Source organism: Macadamia integrifolia, chromosome 5, assembly GCF_013358625.1.
Source record: "Macadamia integrifolia cultivar HAES 741 chromosome 5, SCU_Mint_v3, whole genome shotgun sequence".
In the NCBI taxonomy this organism is placed as follows: domain Eukaryota; kingdom Viridiplantae; phylum Streptophyta; class Magnoliopsida; order Proteales; family Proteaceae; genus Macadamia; species Macadamia integrifolia.
In genome coordinates this window covers 5,312,988-5,333,330 of record NC_056561.1, presented here as the reverse complement: position 1 = coordinate 5,333,330, position 20,343 = coordinate 5,312,988, and the positions used below count along the sequence as shown (strand labels likewise).

The following is a 20,343-nucleotide window of genomic DNA, read 5'->3' as shown; positions in this document are numbered from 1 at the left end:
CTCATATAAATCAGTTCATATTTCAAAACAGGGACTGGGAAACAAACATAATGTTACAGGAATGTTCCTTTCCCATTTTTTCATATTTATTTTCTTCCCTACTCGTGCATAAAGAATGATATGTTTACCTGAGAGGGTTTGCCAAGGTTCTCTGCCCAATAGTAACAAAACTAGTCTCCTGATTGGACATGAACCAAGCAAGTGATGAAACACTGGAAAATGAAAGGAAACAACACACATTAGGCCATATGTCCTTAAAAAAGATTATACAAATATTTTTCTTCATGGTACGCTGTCTGCCAAAAATAAAACTCATTAAGATTAAAAAAAAAAAAAATGAAATTGTAAAAATATTAAATAAAACTGGCCTTCCAGTAAAAATATGCTCCCGAAGACCCAAGATTGTGGGCTCACGTTTCCCACGACGATCTTGCATAAACTCCTCCAAAACATTTCTCATTTTGAAAGCCTCCTCAAGGTAATTATCCTGAAAACAGAGTTTAAATAGATAAAGCAAGTATGAGTGTTACCTATAAAAATAAAAATAAAAGTATGAGTGTCTTCATCAACCTCAAAGAGGAATAGTTATCTGGGTCAGGCAGTAATGCTGTTGTTTTAGGAAGGTGAAAGATATTAATTAAAAGCCAAATTAATTAACCTGTGTTTCCTGACCAATATGGAAAAGAAAAAATACAGAACAGAAATTTGCAGTACATTTCAAAACCAATCAACAAAGAAAACATAATTGGATAATCTGTCACTTGATTTCAAATATCAAGTACAGAATTGGACTGAAACTGATGCTGGCCAGTGGCCTGACTGCTGACTGTATTCAAATAAATTTTACCTGATTCATGTCTATGGTCTGGAGAGCTTCCCCACGGGTGAAAATTATGGCATGATTTTGATTTTCAGGCTTTCCTTCACCAATAACCGTTGGAAGACCAGGGAGCTTGATGCGGTAAATTTCCTAACAAGAAATAAATAAATTCATATTTAAGTAGAGTTAGAAGAAAGATATGGTTCTGTATCATAGAACAAATATCAAATGCTCAACCCCAATAAATTATCTATTGGTTGGGTGGAGAGGGAGATTTTTTTTTTTCTAATGAATTTTTTGTTCATCCAAAGAAAATCAACATACATATAATTATATTCAGACCTAAATCGCAACCCCTCAGCCCCTGGTTCCGCCTGTTTTTATAATCCATAGTTTTTTCTGCATTTGAGAATCAGAGGAAGCATAGGGTCTTCCTTATTTAGTTATTCTTCGAAATAGTTGCTGTAACTATTTCTTCTCTTCCACCCCCACCCCCAAAAAAAGAGAAAACATTGGACCCAAAATACTCGATTGGGGCACACTTACTGAAGTATTTATACAATTTGACATCTAATATTCTTTTGTCATCATAATTAAATTTGTTTTTGAATTCAATCCTATTTTTCACCTAACGAGTTGGTTTTGCGAATTATCTAATACCAAATATCCTTAATTATACAATCTGAGTTGGTTTTGCGAATTATTAAAATACAAAAGATCATAAATTATTCAATCCAATATTCTCTCTCATTTGAAATCCATTGTTGATTTTAACTATCCGAAGGATACCCAATTCAATTTATGGACTAATAATAATGTTTGAATTTGAACAAAATCGGCCAAATATTTCTGTTTCTCCAGGGGTCAAAATCACGTGCAAAGGAGAAATCTCAAACATTAACCAATGGTGCAAGACATGGCACATGTGATATTGAAAGGATTACGTCTCACCAGGGAAGGTACTTGCAAAACATAACCTAAACAAACAACCGTTGTTTAGCCAACTCATCAGCCACCTCATTAGTGGTCCTTGAGCTCCACTAGAACGAGATTCAGCCATGCTGACAAATGGAAAATGATTCTAGTCAGAGTGAAATTCTCCATGGCCTCACAGGTCATACTTTATGGTGTCCATGGTGGATGGCAAGACACTGATTTAAGAGGCTGTATATCCCAATTTTTCACACTTCTACCTCTGGTACTTTCAGTTCTAAATTTTCTTGGGATTTCATTAGAACTCGAGCCCCCTGGCCCCTTGGCGCAAGCTTGTCTGATTCAAGTTCCACATCCCTATGCATTGCTTTACTGTTTGGAGAGCCTTATCAAACTGTCTTCCAACGCAGTCCTTGCTCATCCACCGTCAGATCTGTCTCTCTCCCCTTTGTTGCCTCTGCTGGAATGCTATTGAAGACATCGATCACTTGTTATTTTCTTGCCCCCTTTCCTCCCCTATTTGGAAAGGTGTTCTTGTGAACTGTTGGCCAAGAAACTGCAGGATCCTTCCTCTCCAAAGGGAATAGCTTTGGATTGACATGACTTTTGATGGCTCTTTTTTCTGTGAGTGTGGGAAAGCTCGCCGTCAATGTTGCTATTAATCATATTTGGATGGAGTGGAATATTAGGAAATGGACCTCCGAACTCTAGTACTATTCGTCAGATTTGGGATTCCATCTCCTTTGAAATCAATGTAAAGCTCTCTGGTGTTTCTTCTTGTATTGATTCTCCACGGAATAGACACATGTCTCCTAGGGTCTCCCCTGTTGCTTATTTGTACCCCTCCTTAGGATTGTGGTTTTTTGGCATTCTTCCTACGAAAGTAGGTCTACAGCTCTGCATCAGAGCTTCTCATAGAAAAAGTATCGGCATTATCATATGAGAAAATTAAATATGAAGAAAACTTTGGCTAACTCAAATTTATTTGTAGATCTCATTGTTGGTTTCTATGAGACTACCTAAATTCCAATGGCTGGTGCTTCTTCAAACCTTCTTTGCTCATCATGTGCAACTTCCCTCCCCCTTTTTTGACTCTTGGAAGTTGGATTTGTATCACTCGCTTAAGAATTCCATTATTCTATTCATTTCTAACAGATAAGTAGACGCTAGTTCCCTTAATTCCATTCTTTCATTGTATACAAACCACCCATTACAGTGCCAAAAGGTAAGATGGAAAATGAACAAAGTCAATGAAGCGACAGAGAAAACATAAAAATAGTGGGACATTATCAAGTCTGGCCTCTTTAAAGCCATCAGAAGCTTCTTCTTCAATCCCTCTCAGATCCATGGTATAGGCCACATTTTTCTCTACCTCAATCCAAAGAAAGGGGGGGCTTCCTCCATGACTGACTTTAGGCCCATCTCCCTCTACAACCTTCTCTACATATTCATTGCCAAAATCCTTGCATTAAGGATCCAGACGGTAATTGACTCCCTGGTTAGTGCTAATCAATCGGCCGTTATTGCTAGTGGAGCATCTCTGAAAGCATTCTCTTGTGCCATGAAGTGGTGAGAGGGTTTAATTTCAAGTCGCACTCTCTTGCCACCCTTCTCAATATTGATCTCCACAAAGCTTTTGATTCAATCCAATGGGACTAATTCTCAAAATTCCTCTGAGCGATGTCCTTCCCCCGTGCTTATACACTGGGTTCATGCTTGTATTTCTTCTCCTTGCTTCTCTGTCCTTTTCAATGGTAGCCTTGTTGGATACTTTCCTTCCTCGGCGAGTATCCAGTCAAGGTTGCCCCCTTTCCCCCTTCATCTTGTCCCTTGCTTTGGAAGTCCTCTCTAGATCCATACAAGTTTCAACGGATCTCCATTTCATCTCCCCCCTTCCCAAATGCAGATCTCTCGGCCTCACCCATCTTGCTTTTGCTGATGATCTCATGATCTTCTCTAAGGTTGATTCCCTCTCCATTGATACCATCATGTCTTCTCTTTGCCACTTTGAGCAATTCTCTGGTCTCCGTCAATCTCCTCAAATCCCATCTCTTCCTTTCTGGGTTCTCTGATGTCTCCAAAGCCCACCTCCTTGCTCTTGCCAAATTCTCTCATGGATCTCTTCCTATTAAATATCTTAGCCTTCCTCTTATCTATGCTAGGTTAATTGCCCACCACTGCACCCCTATATTGGATGTAATCAGGAAGAAACTACAACTTCGGAAGGGCAAGTTTCTTTCCCTTCCTGGTTGATTGGAGCTTATTAGATCAGTCCTTCAATCTTATTATATTTATTAGTTTAGTGTTTATGAGCTCCCCCTATCTTCCATCAAGAAAGTTGAATCCCTCTTCTTCTCCTTTCTTTAGAAAGGAAATGATTCCTCCAAATTTCTTCACCCCTCAATTGGACCTCTGTCTGTCTCACCAAGATGGAAGGTGGTCTTAGGCTTAAGAAGATTCAATGTCAACTCTACCGGTATCCTCAAACTTCTTTGGAAGCTTGCTTCCAAGCAAAATAATATTTTGGGTGTCTTAGACAAGGATTAAAGTATCAGTTAAGATACGTATCAGAGATATGCTAGGACACGCTAAAGATACGCACATAAATGGATAGGAAATACCTTTTTATACACTTCTACATAAAAAAAAATAGTTAAAAAACGCTATATATAACATGTCTTATGCATAAACACTAAATTGAGAGTATCGCATTAAGAATCTAAGGTTTGTAGTTGTCCCATAAATGTAAAATCCTTGTTCCAAACCTTGATTTCCACTTTAGTTAGAGAGAAAAATGACTAGCAGCAACTTTGGAACAAAAACCCCTCAAAAAATCTTGTTTTTTTGAAAAATGATCCATCTTGACCATTATATGATTGTAGCACATCGCATCGGTATGTATTGTACCATAGCAGTATGTATCGATCGATTCACACCGATATGTACCGATACATACCGATACACACACATACATACTTATACATACCGAAACGTACATTTCACCTCGATTTTATATTTTCCATAAAGTATCAGTACGTATCAGTGTATCGTATCGTATGGTATCAGTGTGTATCGATGTGTATTGTAGGATACGTACAAGGATTAAAGTATCGGTATCGGCCGCCGTATCGGCCGACTAAATTTAAGATACCTATTGGAGGGGTATCGTATTGTATCGAAGATACGCTAAGATATGCTGAAGATCAAGGATTAAAGTATCGGTATCGGTCACCGTATCGGTCGACTAAATTTAAGATACATATCGGAGGGGTATCGTATCGGAGATACTTTAAACCATGGATACGTATCGATACGAAAGAATTTAAAAAATTCCATATATGGTATTGGTAGTATCATACCGGTAAGGACCAATATAGATACGTATCAGCTGATACGGTACGATACATACCGATACTTTAAACCATGGTCTTAGTTTTACTCCCACTTTCTCAAGAGATATTCCCTATGGACTGTTCTCATTCCCCCCAAATGCTTCATAGGTTTAGCGTAAAATCCTAAACCTTGGAGCCCTTGGTCTTAAGGCTATCTCCTCCCTCATTTTTTATGACTCCTCGGGCTCGACAACTGGCATCTAGCAGGTGTCCAATTAATGTAGTACTATATTTGAAAGAATCAAAATAGTAGCCAATTGACAAGGATCTATACTCAAAGAATGGTCTCGATCCAAATAATGAAGACTAAGAGTGAAATAAGACGGCAACTAAGGAGGAAAAACAAAACTATAAACCTGAGGGGAAAAACAGTAATTTTTCCCAATCTTGAGAAGGGAATGGTAGACTTGGTATTTTTCAAATATCTCAAGGTCAAGCCACCAAAAAGAGCCCAAATTTGAATTGATCCCCAAATCAAGGTTCTTGAATACCTGGTCAGAATTTGAGTTTGATCGGATGGCAGAATTGCTTAATCCGAAAAAAAAAGTGTGACATCCTACCTTCTAGAAGACTTGAAGAAATTCAAGGAAAATTTGAAGAACAATACTTGTTGGATGAAGAAGATGATGAAAGAATAAAAAAATAAAAGAAGAATTGAGATGGGATAGATGTGGGTCGGATGGTGGGATGGCTATCTCAATCAGGGCCCCTCACCAACAGCTATCTCAGCTGTTGATGAATTCTTTCTCATAATTTTGGGAGCACAAAGCTGCAATTTCGTTAATAAATTCGTGTACAATTCTGTAGCCCCTTACAAACTTATATAGAAGACTCAAAACAGACTCGGACACCAATCAATCCTTAACTAATTGGGAAACATAAACTGACTGGGAAACTAAAATAACAAAGAGAATAGACCCAAAACAGGACTCTAACTAAACTAATGAACTAAATCTCGTTTTCCTACTTTATACACATATTTTAGGCCCATTAAAGTGGTATATTATAAAGAAAACCCATGGGATCAAAAGCCCAACACATACATAACCCAAGCCAAGGCTTATTTCCAATAAAATAAGCCCATTAAGTGACTTTATCTGCATCAGTCCTTTTTTCTATTGTTAGAGCTAGAGTTGTCTATTCTTCTGGCCTCCCTAAGGATGCTCTTGTTGTGTCCATCATTTCCAATGGCTTCTGGAATCCCCCCTTCCCTCCATCCATCCCCTCTTTGACATCTTGTCTTCCCTTCCCCCCATTCCCCCGCGTCATCGGGGAAGAGGAGACAGGCTTGTATGGTCCCTTTCCCCTTCTCTGCCTGGGACCTTATCAGACCTCATAACTCTCTTGCTCCGTGGCAGAAAATTGCTTGGTTCAAGGGTCATATTTCTCACTATAGCTTCACTGCTCGGAGAGCCCTCCCCAACTGTATCTATAGGCAAATACTAAAAATTTAATGAATCTTATCATGGTAAAACATTGCTAAAAAGATGAAAAGTCCGGTAAAATAATATTTTGTTATGCCATCCATCAAATTATTTTTATTTAGGTGATTTTAATAGAATTCCCACACTTTAAAAGAAGTTTGACAAGAACACAACTTTGTAAACAAAACTCATATTTAAGTAATCTTGGACTTGTTGGAAAGCTGGTATTGTGCTCTACCTAATACAAAATGTTTCATGTAAAAATAAAATCATTTGACCAGTCAAATTTATTATAAAACAAGAACATTTCTCTAAATGTTGATTTTTGATGATTTGATGTGATTTAATATTGATTTTTTATGACTTGATGTGGCTTAGTGTTGATTTTTTATAATACAAGGTATATTTAGCATATTATATAATGTTAGAAAAGAGGGAAAATAAAAGATAACATTTGGTCGCCTCAGGCACCTTGTTCGCCTTAGGGAAAGCACCTTGTCGGCTAAATGCTTAGGCACCTCTCCACCGCCTTGGTTTGCCTTGGCGCTGTGCCAACTATGGCAACAATGCCATGAGTGCGATCCTTCCACCTTGAGGCATAGTTTCAAATTTCGATCAAATACTGAAATTTTGACAGTTTATCTCAGTTTTGTCCCTTGTCGAAACAAAGCCACCAGTGACTTGACAAGCTTACAAGGTTTCGGTCTTCAACGAAATGACCCAACTGGTCAAAATTTCGCTCAAATGGTTGAAATTGTATAATGCTTCCCAATTTTAAGTTTCTTCATTTGTATTGCCTATTCCAATTTTTATTTTTTATCGAATGTTGTATGTTCTAGGACTAAATTATGTGTAGAATTAACCATCCAAAAAAAAAAAATTTGTCTAGAATAGACTATATAAAGGAAAGGATACAGTAGGCTATAGTGTACATTAGCACCCTAGGGTACGAAACCAAACTAATGTAGGACTAGATCACTAACAACCTAACCCAAAATAGGATCACAAGTACAGAAAAAACAAGAGAAAACAGTAGACTATAAATCTATTATCCCAATTCCAGCAAGAGAAAAAAATTGGTAACAGTCCCACTATTAAAATACTGAAATGTCAGGTTGACAGGATTTTCATAGTTGTCAGCTGTCAGACTTTAAGTTTCTCCTTGCAACATGTATAGCAGATTATCCAAATGAGGGTTTCCTATTTGGCTTTTGTGGTCCTTCATTACTTTCCCTAAAGTTGATTAATATAGAAAAGTCGTCCAATTAATGAAAATCTAACTCCTAACCCAGAAAAGATAGAGCAAGAAACTGGAAACAACTTAAGCAATCAATAGAAGCACATCCAGTGTGACCATATCGGGAAAGTGGAAATGCACTACGACCGTTAGCGCAAGACACATCTCTGTTAGTTCCATACCTCATCAAATTTATCCCCTCCCTTGAGGAGAACAGAGTAATAAACCTTTTCTAGATTCCCATTAACAGTCTCCTCTCTCTCATCTATGTAAGCAACACGCAGAGATGGATACCTATAAAGTTTTAGAGGATTGAGAGTGACAATTAATCAATAGATTTGCAAACAGAGAATGAACTTTTAGCATTCTATTAAAAAATTTATAGCTTACTGTAACATGAGATTTAAAATGTTCTGGTAACAACTGCGGTCACGAGGATCACTGGATTTTTTCTGTTGGCCATAGATCTGACAGGAAACAACATAGGTGAACTTCATATTTACAACAGCTTGTGAATTAGCAGCAAGAGCTCTTTCCTCCCTATTGTTTAAATCCACTGCCCTGTAACCACCAAAAATTTCTGCAGTAGCAAATGTTATAACTCATGAACATTCATTTTGGTCAATGGCCATTAAGATGACTACAAAGGGATATCAAAATCATATAAGCCAGAAAACCACTGACCATGGTCCCCTGCCATATCCAGGAAACTTTGAAGCACAAGTGCCTGCCTATAATACATCATCCCTCTCACTAGATAAAGATATAATGTGTTAAGTCAAGGTAACAACATAGGGAAAGAAAGGCTGCAAGAGTTTTGTGGTGTCCGTACCTGTCCTAGAAAGTGTCTGACCTCTGTAAGATACCCACTGACGAGTTAACTCCATCACGTCTATTGCAGCATCACGAGTCTTCAGATCTTTAAGACGTTCCCGGAAATTGCTCCATTCATCTAGTTTCCAGTCACCATGAACATATGATACAAATAAAAACTTGATTGTATCCACATTAATTCCTGACTAGGAAAATTACAACACATTAAACTGCTGTAAGAGTTACCAGGATATATTTTCTGTAGGTAAAACAAAATCGATATTCCATCCTCGTTCTCTTTCTCAAGTTCCTCCTCAGAATAGAGGACATCTTCTTTGTAGTATGGCGTCAAGACACTATACCATGGAGGAAGCAGTAAACATTAGAGCAAGAACACCATCCAGTAATCTCCCATCCACATTTCAGAGATCCACAAATCAAAAGTGCTTATTGGTGCAGGTGCAAGGTTTGCTACGTAAAAACCTACTCGACAGAAGTACATCTCCACCTATCACGCATGAAGTATGCAACAAAGATGCAAAGACTATGCAAAGTAAACGGGAGAAAGAAACATTTAAAAAAGAAAAAGAAAAAGTGACCAGTGAAATATGAAGTCTTTCTACCCCCCCCCCCCAAAAAAAAAAAAAAACTCTCTACCTGCGCAATGAAGACTCTGTTCAAAATTAATAGAGCTGCTCTGTTCATTTACCCAGACCGTCCCTAGGGTAGGCTCTGATAAAACAAACAGGCAGGTTGATCGATCAATGATTCCTTTTTTTTTTTTTTTTCCCATAACTTTTCCTATTTAGTTTTGTTAGCATGACCAATGGGAGGATGAAAAACTCATCCTTCCTGTTCTTAAAAGCAACACATGGCATTGAAGGGCTGACAATTATTGCAGCTCTAAACTTTTCTGTCTAAGAGTGAGCATTGAGATACACTTTGGCATCATTTCATAGATGGGAGTGGAAATTTCATTGCCCCAGTCATGTTATATTATTTTCCTTTTCTTTTTTTAGCTCAATTATGTTCGTCCTTCTTCCTCCTTTGTCTCCCTCCACCCTTCCCCCCCGCCCCCCCCAAAAAAAAAGCACTGGAAAGTGCATGGAAACAGAGCTTTGGCCTGTACTCTCATCTAGAGGCCCTATCCAGTACTAATGTACTATATAAAACTCATATTCCCAACAAGGTTTGAAATCACATTTCATTTCGGTGTTTCAGTGGGTTTGCAACCACCAAAATACCGGAATTTCTCAAAAATCTCAGCAAGTTTATGTAAAAAAGAAAAAATCCAAATGACTTTTTCGGTGGTCAAACAACCATATTATGATCTGAAACTTGGTGGGAAACTTGTTTTAAGGTGAACAAACATATTTAAAACTTGACTTCGCTAAAAAAATGACACAGTGGTGTTTTAGAGCTGCATCCTTGTTTGGCAGTAATCGTCAGAATTATAACGCAACATCAGATTTTTTTTTTTTTAATGAGTAAATGAAACTTGATAATTTGATGTTATGCTTGTGGTTTAACCATTTCATTACAATATACAATATTTCTACATGTCCATGAATTTTCTTCCTTTTTTTTTAAGAAAAAATTTATGCCTTGAATTGGGCATCTGCTCCACTTTGTGCCTTGCTCTTCTGGCCATTTAGAGGCCCATATGCTTTGCTTGTGCTCTTGGCCAATGACAACATTAAGATATGTATTTTGGTAACCTAGTGTCGAGATCTGTTTCAGCATGATACTTATGAACTCTTTAGTATACATAATAGAAGACTAGGACTACTAAAGGTTCAAACCTGAAAGACAGCATATTTCGGACTTTTGGAGCATTTGGCATTTTCATAAATAAGGAATTAGTAAAGAAAGTGATGCGGCGGCGTGCTTCCAAATTCATAGGCACATCTATTGCAGATTCCTTAACAGTCAACAGCAAATGAAGTCTAACAACCTGCAAATAAAAAGATAGAAATGCTTAACAAGAAGAAGGTGTTGGCCATAGAGAACACAACATATAGGGAAAATTCTAAGGGCAGGGTCAGCCATCTAAAGGACCCCCATATTGGATTGGACTTCATGGGATCAAAATTTCCTGAAAAGAACACGAAATAGAAGTATCCCATATGGTGCGATAGACAGCTGACCCTGGAGTCCTCCAAGCATTGCTACAAGATATAATGGTTCAAATGCAGACAACAAGTATAGGTATACCTTCTCCATCCAGGATCTATCCAGCATTAGGTCAAGTTTTATCTTTTCAAATTTTTGTTCTTTGCTGTCGTTATCCTCTCTCCTTGCATGAGCTCTTTCCATTATTCTTGAAAACGAAGGGAAAAGATAATAAGATATGAGTCATCAAGACGCATCTGGCAGTGCCAAAGTAATGATGTAACAGAATCTTACTTATGCCCATTAACCATAACATCCTCCGTAATGATCTCCATAATATCCTGAAGGACATTGATTATTTGGGTCTTATATGACTCAACATCTTCATAATCAGCTTTCTGTAAATATGAGATATTAAGTACACAAATGGATGATACCAATGAGGATAGAACTACACTCAGTACAGAACAATAAGAAATAAGGGACTTGAAACAAGATCACTACCAAAAGATTTAGAAGTCTCTCCAACTTAGAGCTGAGATTAGGAAGTTCACTCATCTTGAATTCATTCAAGAATCTATGCTGATGTATGCTAGCATCCAGTTCAAGACATATGTGATTGACAAACCTGGTTCATAAGGCAGAAAATCCATAAAATCATGAATCACTTAATTAGAATGAGAAAATTAAGCAAAGATACCTTCTTATAACAAAACCAATGTTTACGTAGGAAAGCACTATTTCTTACATTATATCCTCCTCGTCATCCAAAATTCCATACAGTATATCTCTGAGTGTTTCATAGCATTCAACCACCGCAGAGAGCATGTACTCATCACTTTTAATCTTTTTAAATAAATCAGTGTCCGACTTCCCCTTGAAATCTTTTGCCATGTCCAATGCTATAGGTATCTACTTAAAAACAACACACAGTGAATATCTTGATTATATCAATGAACATAAGAAACTTTCCACTATACATACTTTACTGGCTAGGAGAAACGGTGGCCACTGGACAACAGATACAATACTTGAAGAATATGGTACAAGAAGCAGGTCCTTCTCCCTAAACAATATAAAGTCAAATAAGTAATAACTTAAACCGAAGGGATAAAATTCAAAATATATTAAGCAAGAGAAGTTTCAACCTATTACTGAGTAAGTCCTCCTTGCGCAGACAAATGATGAACTCATTCCACACTTGGGAGAACTTAGCTATGTTCTTTCTTTGCAATGACTCATCCTGATAATGCACAGCAAAGAAGACCTCATCATTTGAAATGGCTACGAATTAGGGATGGAATATGTTCAGAGACTGGTCAAAAAGGAAACAAACCACTTTCGTATCCATAAGATCCCAGTTCCAGGTCTGGATCCATGTGATCCATATCCAATCCAATGGAAACTAAATGTGGATAAGATCCAGGTTGGTTTGAAACATTTGTGCTTAGTCTTAACTCTTAATCCATCTAATAAGATCAATAAATACATCCCCAAATTTCTTAGGATCCGCTCATCCTAATCCAACCAGGATTGTAGCAAGCAAATGGGATTTTAAATGGCAGATTAGACTGGATCTCTAATTTTGATCCAAACCTTCTATTACTCAATCCTGAAGTTGCCCATCTTTTTCCAGTTTTGGGTCCCCAATCCCAACCGAGTTTATGTTTAGCTTGGGTTGCAATTATGGTATTCTAATCCACACCAAACTACCAAATCACTCTCTTTTCTTGTTTTCTATTTTCCATGTTTCCTGCTTTTTCCTCTTCATTCCTCAATTTAACTATCCTGATTTTTCTGAAGCTGACAAATCATGAATCAATTTAAATTTTGTTTGGGTTGAAGATGGATATGGTTCCAACCAACCTATCCCCTCCCCTACGCAGCATTACCAAATAAAAAGATCTGAACAAAAATATTCATAGAACTGATATGTTATACTTTGATGTAAGTCTGATTGATAACTGTACATATGTTATACTTTGATGTAAGTCTGATTGATAACTGTACACATACTGAGTTGTAAAAATATACATAGATGTATAATAAATATTTCAAGATTGTGTATCCCATTTAATTTATTACCATGGGGTTACTTTCGAAATCCTCATTTGGTGGCACAAGACGTTTAGTGAAAGCTGCTGGCACAGAATCAAACCTGGAGCGCAACATCCCAAGAGTCCGAATCTAAAGTAAAGCCAAAAACATTAAAAAGATCAGCATGATACCTTATCAAAAAAATAATTATCATACTCAAATACACTTAGGAAAAAATAAATTTCTTTCTATTGAGAAACCATTTACCAGTGACCTTCAGTATATTACTAAGCACACTGTTAAACATTTCCTGCAAGATGTTTCTTAATGGTACCAATGCAGACTGCCAGTTTCCACTAACCTCACCCAGGTGGCTGAAGGCTCCACTGATACCACCAAATATGGTAGAGAAAATAGCATACCATATCTGTGCATCCATGAAATACACCTACATGCCAACAATTGTATATGAAGATTGAATATTAAAATCTAACAATGATCAAAATGCCATTTATCGAGGGTTTTTTTTTTTTTCTTTTTTTTTTTGGGGGGGGGGGGGGGTGGGGGGGATCTTCTTACCAGAACAATTGGTGCCCATATAGAAATAACAACACCAATATTGTACTTTACTGCATCAGTTTAAGCATATTAGAACAGAGGAATGCCACTCAAGAAAAGCGAAACAAACTAGTAACAGCATAAACAAAATTTTACCATTAGGAAAAAATTCATGCCACACATAAGTACCAACTTTCAACCCCATGATCACTTTCGTAGGTCCAATTAAAGGTAATATCTGTTTAAGGAAGTGTGCCGTTAGAGCTTGAAAATTTAACAGTAACATTGCAACTTCTGAAACTGGAACAAAGAATGTGCCAGAACTCCCAAAAGATGATTAAGTGTTTACCACAAAGAATTGTTTTCTTTAATTTGATTATAGGCTAAAAATGTATGCATCCACAATATTAGTAGACAAAATGTGGTAATATCATAGTTGTCATGGAGTTTAGGTGACCCAATGCGTGGGAGGGGAGCCTGGATGTCAAGTCGACACCTATGTGATGCCTTGACAACTATGGGTAATAGTTAGTTCTGCTTATTTGAATCCTAAGAGTGCTGCATTTGGGGAAACAAAATCACCTCAACATAGTAGCTGAATGCTAACTTGCAGATTAGCAGAAGGATCCAAAAGAGAGTGTATCTGACCAATGAAATATTACCCTGTCAGATAAACAAATAACATTTTCTTTAACTAGAAACCCAAAACTTGTCCCTTTTCTTACTTGAGAAGAGACAAGAAGCCCTCATGCAGGCCCCTTCCAACATACAGTTTTGGCTGCAAAAAGACCACGTATAGGTAAGAAAAACACTAGCCGAAGAAAGTAAGAGAGACAGGAAAGAAACATTTGTTAAAAGACAAAACAGAGACTTGCCTGTGCCCACCACATAATAAGGACAATAATGTGTGAATTTGAACGCTCCATTGATCTCCGTAAAGGCGGAAGAATGAATATTATTGCAGCCAATATATTGGGCATCATAAAAATTACAATGGCGAAGTTAAAGAATGACTGGCTTTGCCAATTATTGATCCAACCACTGAAAAATCTTACTAGTCCTGTTGGATTCTGCACAGAGCTGAAATAGCCTATGGGAAGGACTACTACCCATACAGCTGCAACTGCAAATTTCAGGAGGTACCGAACAATTTGGGTAGGTTTCAAGCTTCCCCAAGCTCTACAACTAAGAATTATATCCAGCATAGCTGCATGATAAAGAAGTAATGAAGGATAAGACAACAGAATAGAAGCAAGGCAATATAGGATGACAAAGAAGCCACTATCCAAGTATCCAACAGAAGTCGGTTCTATGCCCCACCATTTTAGAAACAGCTAAAGAGATGTATGGAACAGCTAAAGAGACAGGTATGAGCTCAAGACTGAGTTCAAGACTATAATGTACATTAGGCATATTTGAACAGTGCATTCCTTCTTTAACAAAAATATCAAAATGACAATAGAAATATTAAAGAAGTCAAAAAAGATTCAGACACTGCACCTTGCAAGAAATTAAGTAAAGAATAAGTTATAAAAATGCTCATAACATTTCTGAACACATCCGCATCAAAGAAAGATGAGAGTGACCCTCTAGCGCTCCATGCAACTATTACCATAGCCTGAAGACCAAATGAAAGTACGACTGTAGTTGTATTCCATAAAAAGGCAAAGTTAAATACCAACTTCACTGAAATCGATAATTGAACATACCTGGAAAGCCAAAATGAAGAATACCCACAATCGGTCAAAACTTCTATAAAGATGCCAAAAGGTACGGACCTCAACAAAATTTGTCTTAGGCTTTCTCCTTCCAGCAGTGACAGTGTTGGGTTGCTGCACAAATGAACATGCATGGAATTAGTAATGTGCCTTTTAGAAAACAAATAATTTTTATGGTAAAAGAGAAATTTAAAACTCAATCCAAAATATAGGATGAAAGGAACAGCTAATCTGCAGGATCCCATTGTAGAATCACAAACCATCAAAACATTTCACTGATACTCACTAGAAATATTGTAGTATTGTACAACATTGAAAACTGCTAAAATGCCAAATTGGAGCACTGCTAAAATCCCTTAGTGGCATATCAAACCCTACAGTCAATTGAAGTGTTCAGAACTGATGTAGGACAGAATTCAAGAATTCTGCAGAGGTTGATTGATCAGTTCTAAAACAAAGGAAAAGGAATTAAAATGGTAATGCAAACTGAGAAGCCAAAGAGTATGATCCTCAGTTGCATACAGTTCCCAGGTAGACTGTTAAACAAATGCAAGAATCTTCACAGTTTCGGCTGATCTGATCAAGGTAATTTCTAACAGTTACTGCACAACAGAGAATAAAGGGAAGGAAGGAAAAGAGGAAAGGAAGGAAAAGAGGAAAGGAAGGTTGATGAGAAGAAAAAGAACCTTCTAGCAAGGTACCACAGGAAGGGAGGGAAATGAGTCTTGGGGTGGGGAAGAGAAGAGAGAGAAAAAAGATCACGAGAGGGGGAATGGGGAGCTTTCACATACTACTTCTCAAAACAGAATTCTTAATCCATTCAATTCGATGGGGAATGAATTTCACAATTTTAAACAAGAATAAACTACCAGAATTCTAGTCAATCTATGCTTTCCTAAGTAATAATCTAAAAACAATGAAACAAAACATTTAGAATTCGGCTCCTTGACCATCTCAACGATCTAAAATTTCCCGTAAGAGGCTGCAGAACTTTCGGGGATTCGTTAGTCATTCTCAAGCCCATCCCAATTTGGAATTCTTTGTGGTTCGGCAGTCCGGCTTGTACAGGCAAGTACCCCAACAACTGAAAGAAGTGGGCTTTCAATGTCAAAAAGAACATCAAGTTAGCATTCCGGTTATAATTAGTCATCAAGAACGACCGCCCTGCCGAAAGGTATATGGAAGATTGACATCAAAATTACGTGGACACCCCTGTACTATGGCCTGATTGCTTGACACCCCTAAAGTTTGAAACAATTACTTGAACCACTTCTTACAACTAGCCCCTATCTGCTAGTTAGTCACCGTTTAGTGATGACGTCATGGGTTTGGAAACTCCTAAATGCCCAAACTACCCTTTAAAGGTAGTGAGTTGACCCTTTTACCCTTTCACTAAAACAAGGGAAGATGCCTTCCTTTTTATCGTTGAACAACCCCCCACTCTCTTTCTCTGCTACTGCGGCGATTTGCAGACGCTGGAGAAGAAAGAAGCAAGCACCTGATCTAACATCCTACCGCCGGCCAAAAAAAAAACTCAATCCTTCCACAAACCCTTGCTGAAACCCCCCTCTTATTCGAAACCCTATCCTGCAACCCTCCCCTGAAAGAGCGACGGAAACAATGCGAAAGAGCCAAGCTAAAGAAACCATAATAACTGATAAGGTTTGGGGTTTATAAGGTTTAATGAGTCAATCTGATTTCTAATTCAATACGGTACAGCAGGAAGAAGGTAGGAGAAGGATTGTCTTTCACTCTCCTCTGTTTTTCCTTTTCTGTCTCGTCTTCTTTCTTCTTGGCCCAATTCCAAGCTTTCAACCACTGCAACTCAACATGCCAGGTATCTCTCTCTTTTTCTCATAATGTTTCATAAGAAAATGATAAAATATTTGGGGTGGAGACAAGGAGAAAAAGAATAAGACAAATGATTACTTTCCATCCTGCTAAGGATAACAAATTGCTCATCTTCTCTCACCCATAGTTAGCAATTCGGCCGAATAATTCGCGAATTATTCGGCCGAACCGAATTTTAAAGAATTTTATCAAAAATTCGGACCGAATCCGAATTAAAAATAAAATTCTTTAAAATTCGCGACTTTTTCAAAATTGAATATAATTCGCGAATAATTCGGACCGAATCCGAATTAAACCGAATTATTCGGTCCATTTAAACATTATTTTTTAAAAAAAAATCAAAAATAAAAATAAAAAAAAAGAAAAAAAAACAATTTTTTTTTTAAAAAACCCCAATAAGATTTTTTGACCGCTTTTTTGACCGAATCCTTAAATTAATCGTCCGAATTATTCCGAATAATTCTCCGTCCGAATAATTCCCGAATCCGAATTTGCTAACTATGCTCTCACCATATCTCGTTGCTTTTCCTGTACAACCTGAATCAACCCTAACCTGTAAAACCTTAGAGCTGAATATGCCCTAATTTCTGATATGGTATTGTGAAAGAATTGAGATGGAAGATGGTTTAAAGAGGAATCCCTTCACCCACTACGTAAATCGATTTGGGGTTTTTTAGGTTAATACCTTTAAGGGTAAATTGGTCATTTTTAACTTCACACGTTTCAGTTGAATAACTCATAAGGGTAAAATGGCCTTTTCATTCAACTACTAACAGCAGACTAACACCATCAGGTTTCATGGGGCTTCAAGTGATAGTTTCAAACTTTAGGGGTGTCAAGCAATCGTGCCATAGTACAGAATTTTTCAGAGTTCAATCATTGCCAAGGCTCAAAAAAACCAGTTGGAGGAAGAGTGAAGAAACGTCAAATAAAATACTTTGAAATCCAAACTTACGGCTAGATTGGGAACACACTTTTAACAACAGATATCTAAAACAATTTTAAAATAAAATAATCTACTCACTAATAACTAACAAACCTGACATAATCTTATCAATATACGTAATCCCATTCGCTCCATCAGTTTACCTTTAAACATGCAATTGAGTGGTACTAAGTGATGCAGGTGACATCCCTTGGAAGAAGAAATTTTAGATTTGGGTTTGGTTCAGTTTTTTGGGTCAAGTTGAATCCGCATTTCAATAAGTTAGGTCCAATTTTTTTTTGGTGAATAAAGAATTCATTACCAAAGAGGAAATGGGAACGATACAAGGGGCCCCAAAGGGGGAAAAGTGAGACAAAAACTAGCAAAGAAGCCATAAAACACAGCACCAACCCATCAAGGGATGGGTTCAGCGGGCTGCAAAAGAGAGAGCATCATCAAGTAGATAGAGAAAAAGTAAGATAATTTCTGAAGCAAGTATTAATGGTAAACATGGATAAAAACCTCATTTCTAGGTTGTGTCTCATCAGAATGCACAAAAAAGTCTGCTTTACGGTTCATTGGCCACCCCAACTTAAAACAATTATCTGACCTGCAAATGTAACCAGAAATTTCAAATATATGTTAAGAATATCAAGTTAAATCATAAATCATCTAAACATAACCTATGTTCCAAAATATTCAAAGAGAAACTAGCAATCTTACCAAAAATATTCATTTAGATCATCATAATTTCTCCACTTTGAGTGGCTTACAGTGCCTCCTTGGTTTCTCTTGGCTTCCTTTTCCACCAAACAACAATGAATACTCAGACATGACCTTGAATTGGAGCATAATAACAAACCAGTCACAAGATGTCGGTTACCTTGCGCAAGACCAGGTAGATGGGTGTCACAACTTCACGCAGAAATGCCTCCTCACCCTGGTGTGCTGGTCGAAATGTACCTCCACTAACTGAATACACATTGCCGTGCAGGATCCCATCAAGCTCTTTAGCCATCTTATTGAATAAAATAGAAAAAGTATTATTAGTTTTTATGAATGAAAACGGTTTGTTAATTCTGATACATAGAAATCAACAGCAAAAAAAGAGGATTGAGCCTATCAACCACAATAACAGCATGACCACTTTGTAAGTGTAAACAATATTAGAAGAAGAAGAAAAAGAGAATAGGGAGGAAAAGAGAATTGATGGATGTGTAACCCTATTGGGAATTACAACTTAATGTTAAAACTCCCACTTCAATATATAATAATCTACAGATAACAAAGGATATGATTGGAAGAAAAAAACAGAAAAACAAAAGGAGACAAAACTGTTCCTCACCCATCTCCTATTGCTAATACCGAGATCCTACAGATCTCGATTTACACCCCCCCCTTCACGCGGGAGCATATATGTTAATCATACCTAGCTTGTTACAAATATAATCCACTCTAATACTTCCCAAAGACTTTGTAAACAAATCAGTAAGTTGCTCCCCTGTACGAATATGACAAGGAGAAATAAGTCCTTGTTGCAACTTCTCCCGAACAAAGTGATAATCTACTTCAATGTGTTTCATTCTTTCATGAAACACAGGATTCGAAGCAATATGGATAGCAGCTTGATTATCACACCACAACAGCATGTGCAAATCATCTGTAAATCCAAGTTCAACCAATAACTGTTTCACCCACATCAGTTCACACGTAACATGTGCCATAGCCCTATATCCTGACTCTGCACTAGATCAAGCCACAACTGTCTATTTCTTGCTCTACATGACACAAGATTCCTCCAATAAATGTGTAATAACCTATAGTTGACCTCCTGTCAATAGGAGAACCAGCCTAGTCAACATCTGAAAAGCCCTCAATCCATCTATGTCCATAATCCGCATCCAGGATCTTTCTTGAGGAACCGCAAAATACGTATAATAGCCTCCCAATGAGACACCTAAGGAGCAGACAAAAATTGACTCACCACACTGACAGGAAAAGCAATATCAGGTCAAGTCATTGTCAGATAATTTAGTTGTAAATTTCCCAACAAGCCTTCGACACTTCTCAGGATCCCCAAGATCATCACCATCATCAACTATAAGCTTTAAATTGGGATCCCTGGGAGTATCTAGAGGTTTAGAACCCAACATTCATGTTTTTGAAAAAAAAATCAATAACATATTTTCGCTGTGAAAGTGAAATTCCTTTCCCTGACTGAGCCACTTCCACACCCAAAAAATATTTCAACCTTCCCAAATCTTTAGTCTGAATTTTCTGTTGTAAATGCATCTTAAACTTTTCAATTCACGAATCATCTCCTATTATAACAATATCATCCACATATACAACTAGAAATATCCGAACTACAATAGAATGCAGGAAAAATACAGAATGATCAGTACCACACCGTGTCAGCCCAAACTCCAAGACCACTTCAGTAAACCAACCAAACCACGCCCGAGGCGACCATTTCTGCGCATACAAAAGACTTCTTGAATTTTCACACCATTTCACACTCCA

At 37.4% G+C, this 20,343-nt stretch overlaps 1 protein-coding gene across 2 annotated transcripts in view; it reads right to left on the bottom strand.

Annotated features, from left to right (window-relative positions):
• LOC122079365 (putative callose synthase 6) overlaps window positions 1-20,343 on the bottom strand; it is a 74,817-nt gene continuing 54,474 nt past the window's right edge. Inside the window, exons 10-36 of one of the 2 annotated variants that reach the window (XM_042645763.1) lie at window positions 18,704-18,838; window positions 18,544-18,620; window positions 18,343-18,430; window positions 15,036-15,158; window positions 14,827-14,944; window positions 14,202-14,533; window positions 14,052-14,104; window positions 13,909-13,969; window positions 13,483-13,564; window positions 13,348-13,397; window positions 13,130-13,216; window positions 12,817-12,918; window positions 11,880-11,974; window positions 11,716-11,797; window positions 11,480-11,643; window positions 11,236-11,359; window positions 11,026-11,129; window positions 10,834-10,939; window positions 10,422-10,573; window positions 8,866-8,975; window positions 8,639-8,758; window positions 8,491-8,559; window positions 8,197-8,386; window positions 7,989-8,100; window positions 848-970; window positions 415-487; window positions 1-212 (exon numbers count right to left, since the gene is read on the bottom strand). In XM_042645763.1, the coding sequence (XP_042501697.1) occupies window positions 16-212; window positions 415-487; window positions 848-970; window positions 7,989-8,100; window positions 8,197-8,386; window positions 8,491-8,559; window positions 8,639-8,758; window positions 8,866-8,975; window positions 10,422-10,573; window positions 10,834-10,939; window positions 11,026-11,129; window positions 11,236-11,359; window positions 11,480-11,643; window positions 11,716-11,797; window positions 11,880-11,974; window positions 12,817-12,918; window positions 13,130-13,216; window positions 13,348-13,397; window positions 13,483-13,564; window positions 13,909-13,969; window positions 14,052-14,104; window positions 14,202-14,533; window positions 14,827-14,944; window positions 15,036-15,158; window positions 18,343-18,430; window positions 18,544-18,620; window positions 18,704-18,838 (3,129 nt within the window). In that variant the 3' untranslated portion in view covers window positions 1-15. Of the gene's footprint in view, window positions 213-368; window positions 488-847; window positions 971-7,988; window positions 8,101-8,196; window positions 8,387-8,490; window positions 8,560-8,638; window positions 8,759-8,865; window positions 8,976-10,421; window positions 10,574-10,833; window positions 10,940-11,025; window positions 11,130-11,235; window positions 11,360-11,479; window positions 11,644-11,715; window positions 11,798-11,879; window positions 11,975-12,816; window positions 12,919-13,129; window positions 13,217-13,347; window positions 13,398-13,482; window positions 13,565-13,908; window positions 13,970-14,051; window positions 14,105-14,201; window positions 14,534-14,826; window positions 14,945-15,035; window positions 15,159-18,342; window positions 18,431-18,543; window positions 18,621-18,703; window positions 18,839-20,343 lie in introns of both variants that reach the window. The other variant, XM_042645764.1, reaches the window with a different exon arrangement.